This window comes from Galeopterus variegatus, unplaced genomic scaffold (genome assembly GCF_000696425.1).
Source record: "Galeopterus variegatus unplaced genomic scaffold, G_variegatus-3.0.2 Scaffold3134, whole genome shotgun sequence".
In the NCBI taxonomy this organism is placed as follows: Eukaryota; Metazoa; Chordata; class Mammalia; order Dermoptera; family Cynocephalidae; genus Galeopterus; species Galeopterus variegatus.
Window position 1 is genome coordinate 168,945 of NW_007729245.1, and position 13,121 is coordinate 182,065.

Below are 13,121 nucleotides of genomic sequence, written 5' to 3' on the forward strand. Positions count from 1 at the left end.
CATGAAGAATTCTAGGAAAAAATGACTCCGGAAAATAGGGAAATTTGCTGTATATACATACCTATGTGTCTTGAAATAAAGATTAAGGTATAGCATATTATATAAGTAAAAGCATAGGCAACAAGACATTCAATGAAGTGCTAGCAAAACATAAAGCTGCAGGACAGAAGTAACCAAAATAAAATATTAGACTCTTCAGTGAATAAAAATTTTCAGTGACTTTAGAATATAATTGCTGATTGTTGCAAAATGGTGATTTAAGAAAATTAAAGGAAAAAGTGGAAAGTAGATGAAGGAATTTAAGGGAGGAAAGTTCAGGCATGGGGATACACCTCAGTCTGTAATATGTAAACTTAAATCAAGAAAAACCCATCACAACATGCTAGGTACTGAATGCAGATATGACCATATTTTTTAAAGTCTAGATAATTTAATAGTGTTTGTCTCTGTAGATGATCTCTTCAACACTCTGATTAATTGACAATCCCCATGTATTATCATGATAAAACATTAAGAATATACATTAAAAATATTCAGGTCTTTCAGTCAGAAGTCCCATTATCAGAAATGTACCCTAGGATTTACTTATGAAGTACACCTGCCAAGGGCGTCCACTGGACCATTATCATTGAAAGCACAAATGTGAATAACCAATATATCCATGAGTTTTCCCCGGTTAAATTTATTATGGTAAGTCTAAGTGGTGAAAACTGCTTGCTTAGGCTTATATGGAAGAGGAGTTCATATACAATACTAAGTGAAATATTGAGGTAGATATTTTGAATATATCTACTTGGTTGTGGTAAAGAGAATGTGGTACTGAAATCTTGTTTCAATTTTCTGTATAGATATATGCACATATTTGGCTAAATTGTAGTATATTCATGCAATGGTGAAAAAGAACAAAATACAATTACACACAAAATTGTAAATAAATAGGAAACGTATTTCAGAAGTTAGACATGGAATATTGTGTAGTCAAGTTACCTTACTGACACCCCTGCAAAGCCACACTGACTTAGCCTTATTAACCAGAAAAGCTAGAACTGATCAAGTGTTACTCTTACTATTAGATTAACATACAGACATTTGTCCTCCTAATGCTTAGCTTCCAAGCAAGATAAGAAGACATCCACTTTCTAGTTTCTATTCTAATGCTATTTGTCATTCCATGGCATGTACAAATATTTAATTTGCTTTTCCAAAAGCTAATTGGTAGGACCAGCAGTTACATTCAAGAAAAAAAAAAGAAAGAGTATCAGATGCATTACAAAAATGGAAAATTAAGATGTTATGAAAGTTTTTAAAAAATATTATTAATTTTTAACAAAAGGTCCTAGGATTATCACAGAAGGAGGTATGGGATAACACTGATATTTTAGTAAAGTGTTAGGAAAGAGGAAAGAGTATGTGTAAAGGACTCATTTTCTTTGCTTTCATATGGATTTGGTCCTTATTTCCACAACTGGAAATAAAAAAAATAATCCTCCTATTTCATATGCCCCCCCTTCATTTACTATCAGAAGTGACTGCTATTGAAACAATCCTTTTACAACACCACATGAGGATGGCTGAATGTGGAGAAAGATAAGTATGTACACAGATGGAGAAGATGGAATATGGAATGGTTCACAAAACCTGGACACACCGATAGTAAAACAAGAGGGAGCAGAGAAGAAACATGGAGTTCCAAGTCTGACAGGAAGGTTTTAGAAGTACTTCCAGGTGGAATTTGATGGCAGATAAGATGAATTGTTTTGAGTTTGAGATGAGATGAAGTGTTTTGAATATATGTAAGATTATAAGTAGCACATGGCTTGAGTTTAAAACACTTGAGTCTGCACAGAATTTGAAAGTGAAAAAATTTATACTCTGTCTTATCTTTAGGACTCCAACTGTTTTCTTCCTAACCTGAATGATACAAACTTTCCTGTAAGTATAACTCCTTTTCTGCTCTTCTCCTTTTACACTAACTGAATTTCTATCATGAGGTTTACTCTTGTTAAGGCCTGTCTTCCTGAAGTCCTCACCATAACTCTGATTCCTGTACTTTTCTGTACTTTCAACTTGTCCCCCATTTCTCTTTATCACTAAAAAGCTGTCCATTCATAAATCAGAGATATCAAACATAATTTTTAGAATTATTGAATCTGGTCTTCATCTGCTTATCTTCCCCAAACACTGCTCACAAATATGACGTTGGAAAAATTGTTTAATCTATTTATGTCTCGGTTTTCTTATCCATAAAATGTGTCTAAAATAATATTCTCTCTGTGTAATATTGTAAGAGTTAATGGAGTTAATACATTTAAAGCACTTAAAATAATTTCAAACAGTTAACACTATAAACAATATTACAAAATTATATACAGACATATATATGAAATTTTATATATATATATTTATACACACACAGTTATATGGAGGTATGTGTATCTTGAAAAATTATCTTTGAGTTTAATGTTATCTCTTTTTCACCATTCACAACTAAATTTTATGAGAGTTGTCAATACGTTTTCTCATATTCCCATAACTTCTATCCATAGATAGATGATAATACTTGTAGGTAAGTTTGTAGCATATGGGTTAGGAAGTAAAAAGTTTGAGTCCTTGCAGAGATTAATGTTGTAATTCATTTTCTACTTTTACCATTTTATTGAAGTAACTTATGCCAGGATAAGCAACAAAATTTTCAAATCAGATAAAAAGTTTTCAGTTATTTTATTCATATAATCTAGAATTGATACAATTTTACTTCATCTACTGAAATTTTTACTTTGGTTTCTGACTTACCATACACTCAATGTTTTCTCCTACTTTCTCTTTGCTCTCTCTGTCTCTTTTTTAGACATGAAAGCCTCTGTCTAGTAAATGTAAGTATTCTCTATATATTCACTAATTCTGTTAATGGTTATCAGATACCTTCTATGTGCCCATGTGGCCATTAGGTACAGGGGTATGGTGACAAACGAGATAAATGAGGTCCTTGCCTTCCGTTATTTTTATTTATTGATTGATTCATATCTAAGATAAAAATAAGCAAGATAAACAGAGTAGTTAGGGTTAAGAAGGGAGTTATATATGGTGGGAAAGAACTACTTTAGGTAAGATGAAATTCAAGCTGAAATCTGAAGGATAAGACAAGAGCTAAGAAAGGTATTCCAGGGAAAGAGAAAGTGATATTAAAAGATTCTGAGTGCGAGCTTTTTTTTTTTTTTTTTTTTTTTTTTTTCCTGGTTGGAGAGAAGGGTCTATATATTAAGAGCATGATGCACTAGAGGAAAGAGTGGTGGGCCAGGTAGACCAAGGAGACCAGAGTTCTATCATGCAGGAGGCTCCTTAAGAGACATGACAATGAAATGGACTCTGTGACTAAAGGATTTGAAGCTGAACCATGACAAATTTGATTTAAAAGTTAAACATCACTGTAGTTGCTGACTGTAGAACAAGAAGGACAAATGTGGAAGTAGAAAGTATAGTTAGGAGCCTCTGAAGAGGTCTCCTTGAAAGTTGATGATGGACTCAGAGAGTACTTTTGTGGAGAGTCCAAAAGGTCTTGAGGCCAGTGGGCATGCAAGTGTAAGTCTGAAGAAACAAGTGGAGACAGGGTCATCATAAAGTATCAGTATTAGCCACTGAGTAGAAAGTGCTTCCATTTGGAATGAGAACTGTAAGGAATGGAAATGTTGATGCTGTGGATTGATGCTCTCCCCAAATTCATTGAAACTTGACACTCATTATAACAGTATAAATGTAGAGTGAGAAATCCAGTTACGGTACTTCAAAGATGGGTACTTTAAGAGGTGATTAGATTGTGACAACTTATGCCCTCGTGAATGGATTAACCCATTCATGGAGTAATGAGTTAATGGTTTAATGGGTTGCCATGAGTGTAGACATGGGTATATAAGGAAAGGACATGAAAGTGCTCTTGTCTTCCTTGCCATGTGGTATCTGCAACAAAGTCTAATGTCCATGAAATTTACTGATTTTACTGAGTTCCCATTACCTAAGGACAGCTCTTTAATACCTTAAGGATATGAGATGCTGTCTTAAAGGATGTTGTATATGCTTTAAATAATGGCCTGATATATGATGCCTTCTTTATTTTAGTTTGAATGCATGGGTCCAGAACTCAAGGGGTTAAAAGTGGGAGTGGATCTTCTAACAAGTATTTATTACTCATTCCCTTAGACAAGTCTATTTTCATTATCACAGTTAGGCAGTTTGGAGGTTATAGTTCTCAAGAGAGGAATAATTCCACTCAGAGATACAACTGTAATTTGGAAGACTGAAAGCTGTGAATGTTCTATGATTATTTTGAGCTCCTCTGCTTCTGAATTCAGTTAGAGAAAGTGTTGCTGTTATTTATGGTGATTTTCTTCAAAATACTGAAGATAAACTAGTTTGCTGAAACACAATAAGTGCAGGCAAAATTATGTCTAGTATCCAGCAGACTACTTGGATATATCTTAATTCTCCAACGTTCAATAATAAAAGTCAGTGAAAAGCTGTGAGAAATCATTAAGACAGGACATGTTACCAAATTGATATGGAGTTGATGAATTCTGGATCATTCTACCAGTTAAAGAACCCTGATGAGAGAGGATGCTGCCAGAGGTTAATGCATGGAATGCTCATGAAGAAAGTATATTGAATTATCAACTTCAGCCTCTTGAGCAACATTAAGGGCTGAGAATGTAAGAGCTGTGCAAAAGCACTGTCATTAATGTGTCCTGGCCTCTACTTTGTTAGGATTAAGTTTTCTCATCAGAACAGTTTCACAAATGACTGCTAAGGAAAGCCCATTCTCAGCATTTGTTTTTCAATTTAGATACATACAGCAGTTACACTAATGCAGTTTGTATCACCTGGGAATTTTTGCCAGCTACAGCTGGCTTCTGATCATATTCAGGCAAAAGAAAAGAGAGCAGAATATCACAGAGCAAAAGGAGAGAAATCCAGGAAGCAGGGGCTGTTGAGTGGCATCAAGCTTCATGTGCCATGGGTGGCCAGTCTCAGTAACCAAGAAGGTGCCTTTTCCTATGCAATGCTCAGCCCCAGAGATGGCCTTTCCACCTCTCACTGCATCTTAGCCATTTGCTGACATTCTAATTGCAGAAAACAAGCTGGGTAGATAGCAAACATAAACAGCTCTTCTTAAAATATAATACAATTGTGAAACTCAAAATATATTATTATGAATTACCTTTTAACACAATTTTTAACACTTAACAAATACATTTTCAACCTTCACAATTTTTTTAGCAATTTATTTGCACTTTCAGTAATATACATATTTAAGAAATATGTGTTTGCATCACATAGTTATTCTTTATGTAGAACTCATTTTCAATATACAAACCATAAGCCAGACTGACTAAAAAAAAAAAAGAAGAGAAGAACCAAATAACAAAGTTAGAAATGAAAGGAGACATCACTACTAATATCACAGAAATGCAAAGAATCATTAGAGATTACTATGAACAACTATACACCAACAAATTTGAAAACCTGGAGGAAATGGATACATTTCTAGATGCATACAACCTACCAAGACTGAACCAAGAAGACATAGAAAAACTGGACAGAACAACAGTGAGCAACAAGACTGAAGTAATAATCAGAAATCTTCCAACAAAGAAAAACCCAGGACTGTATCACTTCACTGCTGATTTCTACCGAATTTTTAAGGAGGAATTAATACCAATTCTTTTCAAACTATTCCAAAACATTGAAACAGAGGCCACTCTCCCAAACACATTCTATGAGGCTGGTATCACCCTGATACCAAAACTAGACAAAGATACAACAACAACAACAAAAAGGAAACTACAGGATAATATCCTTGATGAACTTCGCTGCAAAAATCCTCAACAAAATACTCACAAGCATAATACAGCAACACATCAAAAAGATTATACACTGTGATCAAGTGGAATTCATCCCAGGGATGCAAGGATGGTTCAACATAAGCAAATCAATAAATGCGATACTCCACATCAACAAAATCAAGAACGAAAAACACATGATCATCTCAATAGATGCAGAAAAAGCATTTGACAAAATTTCACATTACTTCTTGATAAAGACCTAAAACAAATTAGGTATAGAAGGAAGGTATCTCAACACAATAAAAGCCATATATGATAAATCCACTGCCAATATCATCCTGAATGGGGAAAAGCTAAAAGCTGTTCCTTTATTAACAGGAACAAGACAAGGATGCCTGCTCTCACCACTCCTATTTAGCATAGTATTCGAAGTACTTGTCAGAGCAATTAGACGAAAGAAAGAAAGGAAGGGCATCCAAATAAGAAAAGAGGAAGTGAAATTGTCTCTGTTTGCAGATGACGTGATTCTATATATATAGAAAACCTAACTCTACCAGAAATGAATAAGAATTTTAAATATTTCACTAAGGCAGTGGATGTCATTTATCTACTCAATTGTATATCAAATGCTGAAATTAAAGCTTTAGTTAGACATGTCAGTATGTTTATAAGGGGTTATGAAAGTGCAATATTTAATATAGTTGTTAAATTAAGGCAATTTTTATTTTAATTCAAATATGAATATTTGTCCTTAATTAATGCTTTGAATTGATAAATATTTGCTATACCATATTCTTGGCCAAGCTGGTAGGCTAGTACATGCTTAGCATAACAATTAATCAGTGAATTGAAATTTGTAAAAGATAAAGTCTGGAAAATAATACAATGTTCTCAAATTTCAAGTAAATGTTTTATTTTTTGGCAGAAAGTTAAAATTTTGATTATAAATAGTGATTATAGATTATGAGCATTAGTGATTTTCAAAAATAACATTTAAAGTTATCAATTGTACTCTAAAATTTTCATAAAATTCTATTTATTTCTGTTTCTTATTGTTATTTCCTCTAATAATGATCTGTTCACCTTTAACATAATGCTGATGTTCTCCTTGAGAAAAAAATGACACAACCAATCTCTTATTTTTTTCAAGACAGTGCACTACCCCTACCACTAGAGGATACATGAGAATATTTGTTGGAGAAAGGCAAGAAAGTAGACCATGATTATCAAGATGTGCTCAATGGAAATTTTATAGACATTTCCTACTGTAATGAACCCCCCACAGTTATATATTCATGCTCTAATCCCCATAACACTGGGCAAACAGAAGTGTTTATTTCTTTTTTTATTATTGAAGCTTAATTGATTTTACATATTTTGGGGGTACAGCATTGACTACCAATACCTGTGTAAACATGTGATGATCAAATCAATACTTTTAGCATATGCATTATTACAAATCATAACTATTCTTTGCTCATTAAGCCAGAAGAATTTATTTTTATTAAAAAGAAATCATTACTCTTATACACACTAATCTCCTGTGGTGGTTCCCTGATTTGTATGGTCTATGAGTACTTGAATTTGACTCTTTTGAATTCCCTACATCCATCAAATTCCATTGACACTTTTTGCATTCCCCAGGATTCAGCATATTGTTAGTCAGCATATCATTTAAGGTTAAAACATTTTAAATGTTAGTATTATGAATAGAATATGTTTTAAATTAATAGTGTCCCTGTGTCAGGAAAGTGAAAGGAGGAGGGTAAAGCCACCTGGGAAAAGACAAAGAAAGAAAAGGTCACATTCACTAGCTAATGACCATGTTGAAGTTTAGGTTTTATCTCTAGGCTAAAGAACAGGAATGGAAAATTTGAAAGCAGGGTGGAAACGTGTTTTTGTTAATCTCCTTGTCGAGGGAATTAACATGATTGTCCCATTCAAGACTTTGCCAGACATAGAAAGACTTATTCCCTCTTTATTTTTATTTTATTTTTTGATCTATTCCCTCTTTTTCTTCTTTCCTGTTTTACCAAATTTTTTATAAGAAAGCAAACAACATTTTGTGACTAGGAACACAGCGGTTGCCACACAGGCTAGCAGGAACCCAATCACATCCAGAGAGTGGTACTGGACCCAGTTGAGGTCGTGGGCTGCAACCCGAAGGTGTTTAGCTCCTTTGTTGCGCATGACAAACTCAATCCAGAAGATTGCTCGATCTAGAGGCTTCATGGGCTGATCATGATGAATTCTTGATAATCTCATAGCATTCTCTTTATAACTATGAGGAAAATTAGAGAGATTTAGTTTTCATTTTTGTTCAAGGTAAGTGTTTGATACACGTTACTTATTATTCAAGTTAAAGCCCATAGATATGTTGAGGAAAAGTTTAATTTTTGTATAAACTTTGCTAGTTGTATAAGATATAAGAGTGTGGAAGAAATATATTCTGAACACAATGTGGATAAATGCAGGTATAGGAAAAACAGAATAAGCCAGTTGTGAATGTATGGCATAATTTTTCCAAGACATAATTTTGATACTGTGTGAACTTGACACTGTTTTAAGTATTCCCTTGCAAACATTTGTATGTCTGTGCTTAAAATGACTGTCTCGATTGGCAATATCAAGATTGAATGAAAATATGTGGGTAACTTAAGAAATGGCACATTAAAGTACATGGATTTTAAGCTAATAGGAATATCTCCCTGAAATTAGAGTCCCTAATCAATTTGGCATCACAACAGCACCAGTTACAGAGTTGACATCTCTCATGGTTTCTCAGACAGCTCTTGATAGAGGCCTATGTACTTAAAAGGCACGTTATGTCTTCATTTGAAGTTTCCTTGTGTCGTGAGTAAAAGTTTCAGACTGGATTAATGGAGATAACAGAATATAGCGCTTTATAAAGTGATATCCTGGTGCAGGCAAGACATTGTGAGGACTGGGGAAGGAAGGATGTAATTATCATTCACACATCAACATGGTACACTCCATCTAGCAGCAGGAGATTACTTACATGTGTTCTTTTTTTGTGCGTAGTGAAGAACAGTTATATTGTCTTCCAACTGGATTGAACCATAGGTAGGGTCAAAACAGCAATTTTACATGGTTCACGCTAGTACACTTTAGGCAAACTGAAGTGGTGATAAAAGCCTTTTTCTCCAAATCATATTTTTGTTCTAGTTTTCTCTATTTATACAGAGATTTAAAATTTGAAATACACATATATTTGGTAGAAAAATTTGTACATGTGAATCCCCCCCAAAAAAAGTATGCTTTCCTATAATGAAATAGTATAATCAAGACCATGCTTATAAATTCATTATTTCATATTTTGTTATACACTAATGATTTATAACTGATATGTTATTCTGAAATATTCAAATTACTATGATTTATGTGTTCAAATGTAATATATTGTGTTTCTTAATTGCTTTAAAGGATAACAGAAGAGAGTACAAATATATCCATATATATGTGTATATTGTACACTACACTCTTGTCTTCCCATATAATTTCATGGGTAGTATTAGGTTTAGGGTTAATGTGAAGGCATTTTAAATTAAATAATTTTTAGGTATTTACTTGGATAATTTGTCTGTTTGTATTAATAGTTTTAAATCAATAATAAAATTTAAGAAACATTCTATGTACTAGAGTTAAAAAGAATCACAGAACTTACCTACTTTGATATTTAATAAAATGAACCAAATTACTAACAACCTGGTAATAGTCTAACCAATTAAACATTAAGGTCAACATTTATGAAAAACAAAAGGTGATACTGAGCCTTGCTAAAGCTCTTAACCCCCTACCCAGCTTCTGAATTATGATTTTTGTAATATCCTGAAGATGAGGACTTATATGATGTGTATATATTAGTAAAAGTCAATTGATCAGAATGTGGATGGGAAGTGAAAATAGACAACCAGGGTTGACTGTTTAGTATGTATCTAAGCCAAGTGCTTAATGTCTTCCCATTTGGAAATAAATACACTGCCCAATTTGTCTAGAAACCCTGGCACAACTTTGAACAGATGGTTTTAAGCAGACTAGTTCCACTAAAAAAATAGTTGCACCAAATTCCTCCTGAGTTTACTTTCTCTTCTACTTCCTGAATTCCAGCCTTCAAGTTTGGCTTTACATAAAAATAATTGAATCTGATATGATATGGAAACAAGTTTAAGTATAAGGCAGCTATATAAATTCTGAGAAAATACTGAGAGAGCAAGAGGAAAAGCATGTCATGGAAACCACTTACTCATAATGTGACGGCAAAAATAAATAAATAAATAAATAAATAAATAAATAAATAAATAAATAAATAAATAAAAATTAATAAATAAAGACCAAGAATGCAATCAGGCATGATCAATGTCCAAAGAAGAGAAGAGTTGAAGTATAATAAGAATGTGAGGGTAATGAATAAAAGATAAAAATTTAGATTATAAAGAAAGAGGAGTGACAAAGAGGATTGGTAAGGAATTTAAATAAAGGAATTTAAAAATAACAATTTAAAGGATTAATAAAGAAATTAGAAACAGCAAACTATGCTTATGGTGAAAAAGTGAACTTGCTAATTTGTGGACTATCTGAGGCAATGTCACTGAATTAATAATAAAAATTGATTGGAACAATTAGAAAATAATACAGAAAAAGAACAAATCAAAAATATACAAACAGAGGTAGCACCGACAACTAATCTTCCCGAAGTAGAGATAAGAAATGGAACTAATAAGCATTCTAATAAATAATAAACAAAAAATTAATCTTCAAAAACAAAAACTGAATAATTTATTTTTTTATTCTAGCTTAACAGTATTTTAAGGACACAGTTTATTTGAGTGAAAATGTATAAAATAATTTATAAGGATACATGATAATCAAGTTTCTGAATTAAAAAAAAATAGTGATTTTTTTTTTTTTCTAGTCTGAAAAGAAAATTCTTAGGGGACTGAACCATCCTTCCTCAACCAGGCACACTGCTCCAGGGCCTCGGGGCCCACCGAGGGACCTGGGGCATGGAGAAGGGGACTGAAACCGCCTCCCACAACCAGGCACACCAAGCCAGATCCTTTGGTCCTGCCTGGGGACCTGAGGCATGGAGAAGGGGACTGGACACTCCTCCTGCAACTGGGTACATGGTGCCAGCGCCTTGGGGCCTACCCAGGGACCAGAGGTATGGAGAAGGGGTCCAGACACACCCTAAAACCAGGCATACCACCAGTGCCAAGGAGCATACTAAAAACAGCACCTCCATGTGGGTGGCCCACCACAGCCACCACAATAACCATGGCTGCTGCGAAAGCAGCTAGATGCCACAACCACCACGCAGATGGTGTGCCAGCCACTGGAGTGCATTCACACAAGGAGAGTCACCAGCAGAGACAAAGAAAAGAAGAGGATTTCTCTTTCCACAATACCCATTTCAGAGTGACAGAAGAAGCATCTGCTCTATGATAATATTAGGGGACCTGATCACATCTCTCAGCATTGGACACAGATCATCTAGGCAGCAAATTAACAGAGTAACCATTATTCTTTCAGGAGGACAGAAGAAATCTAGGGTAATTAGAGGGGGGAGTGAAAGGGAATGGGGGAAGAGGAGAGATTGGACAAGGAGCATAAGGAATAATTACGATTTGTAAAAATATGTATGCTAGTAGTATTGATTTGATCAACATATCTCAATATTCAACCACAAAAAATATGTATAATTGATTTAGATCCAATAAATAAAATAAATTTTAAAAAAAGAAGAAAAAGAAAATTCTAATAAGAAAAAACTGATTAGATAGGACTCAGAAATCCTACAGCAGCATTTAATGGTAGAAGACTATGAGCAATATTTTCATAGGCCTGAAGGAAACAAATTGAGAACTAAGCATATTAGGAGTCATTCTCATAGCAAAGCAATGAGCAAATATTACTAAACATAATCTCAGGGAATTCAATATCCAAGAGTCTTACTGAAATAAAATTCAATATGAGACAGCCAAGAAATAAAGTGTCGGTGGTGGGCCATAATAATCATATACATTGTATATTGACAAAATAAAATATTAAAAAAAAAAATAAAAAAATAAAAAAATAAAAATAAAATAAAATAAAATAAAATAAAATAAAATATTTTTTAATAAAGAATCTCTGATTCAATGGTGAAAAATGATTCCCTTTAAATACATCAAGAAGACTAAATTAATGTGATAAAAATAAATGATATAAATATTGATATGTTAAAATTACAATATACATAAGAGAAATTGGGGATGAGATTACTTCCAAAGCAGGAGTTCAAATCTTAGTGGCTAATATTAAAATACATCATTAAAAATAAAGAATCAAAATTATATATATATGTATATAATTAAAATTTTACATATAAATTATATTAATTCTTATCCTTGGTGAGATCTTTCAGAGCAAAAATGAAAACATGAGGATATATGCCTAAGTTCAATATTGCATATAGTTTCATTCAATTTATCCTTTAATTAAATCAGATTAAGTTATATTTAAAATTGTATTGAAAAATTCACCTATAGTACCAATCAATATTTATAAAATTATTCACTACCCAACATCTTTCCTCTATGTATGCATACATTTACTAATGAATGGCATACATTCAATATTAATATTTATTCCTGAATGATTAATGTTGGGCAAATTAGCACTTCTATTTTGGACCTACTGAATGGTTTATAATATTTACATATTTATTTATTTATAAAATTGGCAAGTTATTTAGAAAGAATGTGAGAATTTATATAATCATAATGTTGTTTATTTTGAAAATATATTGATAGAATATTTAAAGTCTTAGTCTTATTTTTTCCAACTTCAGCTAATCATTACATCAGTTTGAGAAATGAAATGAATGGTTTCATGTTGGTCATATTATGGTTGTTATTTGATAATAAACCAATTACAAAGGTATGAAACACTGAACTTTTCCTGTTATGATGGAGAACATAATCAATGGTAGGTAAGCCTTTAAAAGCAGTAGTACTTACGAAGGTTCATTAATGACTGCTCTCAGGGCATTGAACAAATCTTCCCTTGTCATTGTGTTCATGTTCAACTCCACAGCTGCTCCTTTGGCCTTCATGTGAGCTATGTTATCAGGCTGATCAGCAAACATGGGAATTCCCACCATAGGGACCCCATGATAAATAGCTTCATAGATCCCATTAGTTCCACCATGAGTGATAAAAGCTTTAGTTTTTGGATGACCTAGTTTGGAGACAGGGTGACAACGGGGTGTAAATTTCATTATAACAT

The 13,121-nt window shown here is 33.1% G+C and overlaps 1 protein-coding gene across 2 annotated transcripts in view; it reads right to left on the reverse strand.

Annotated features, from left to right (window-relative positions):
• Positions 1–7,835: 7,835 nt before the first annotated feature.
• LOC103599872 (UDP-glucuronosyltransferase 2A2) overlaps positions 7,836–13,121 on the reverse strand; it is a 44,926-nt gene continuing 39,640 nt past the window's right edge. For both annotated transcript variants that reach the window (XM_008584052.1, XM_008584054.1), the window contains exons 5-6: positions 12,854–13,073; positions 7,836–8,115 (exon numbers count right to left, since the gene is read on the reverse strand). In XM_008584052.1, coding sequence (XP_008582274.1) covers positions 7,836–8,115; positions 12,854–13,073 — 500 coding nt within the window. The remainder of the gene's footprint in view (positions 8,116–12,853; positions 13,074–13,121) is intronic.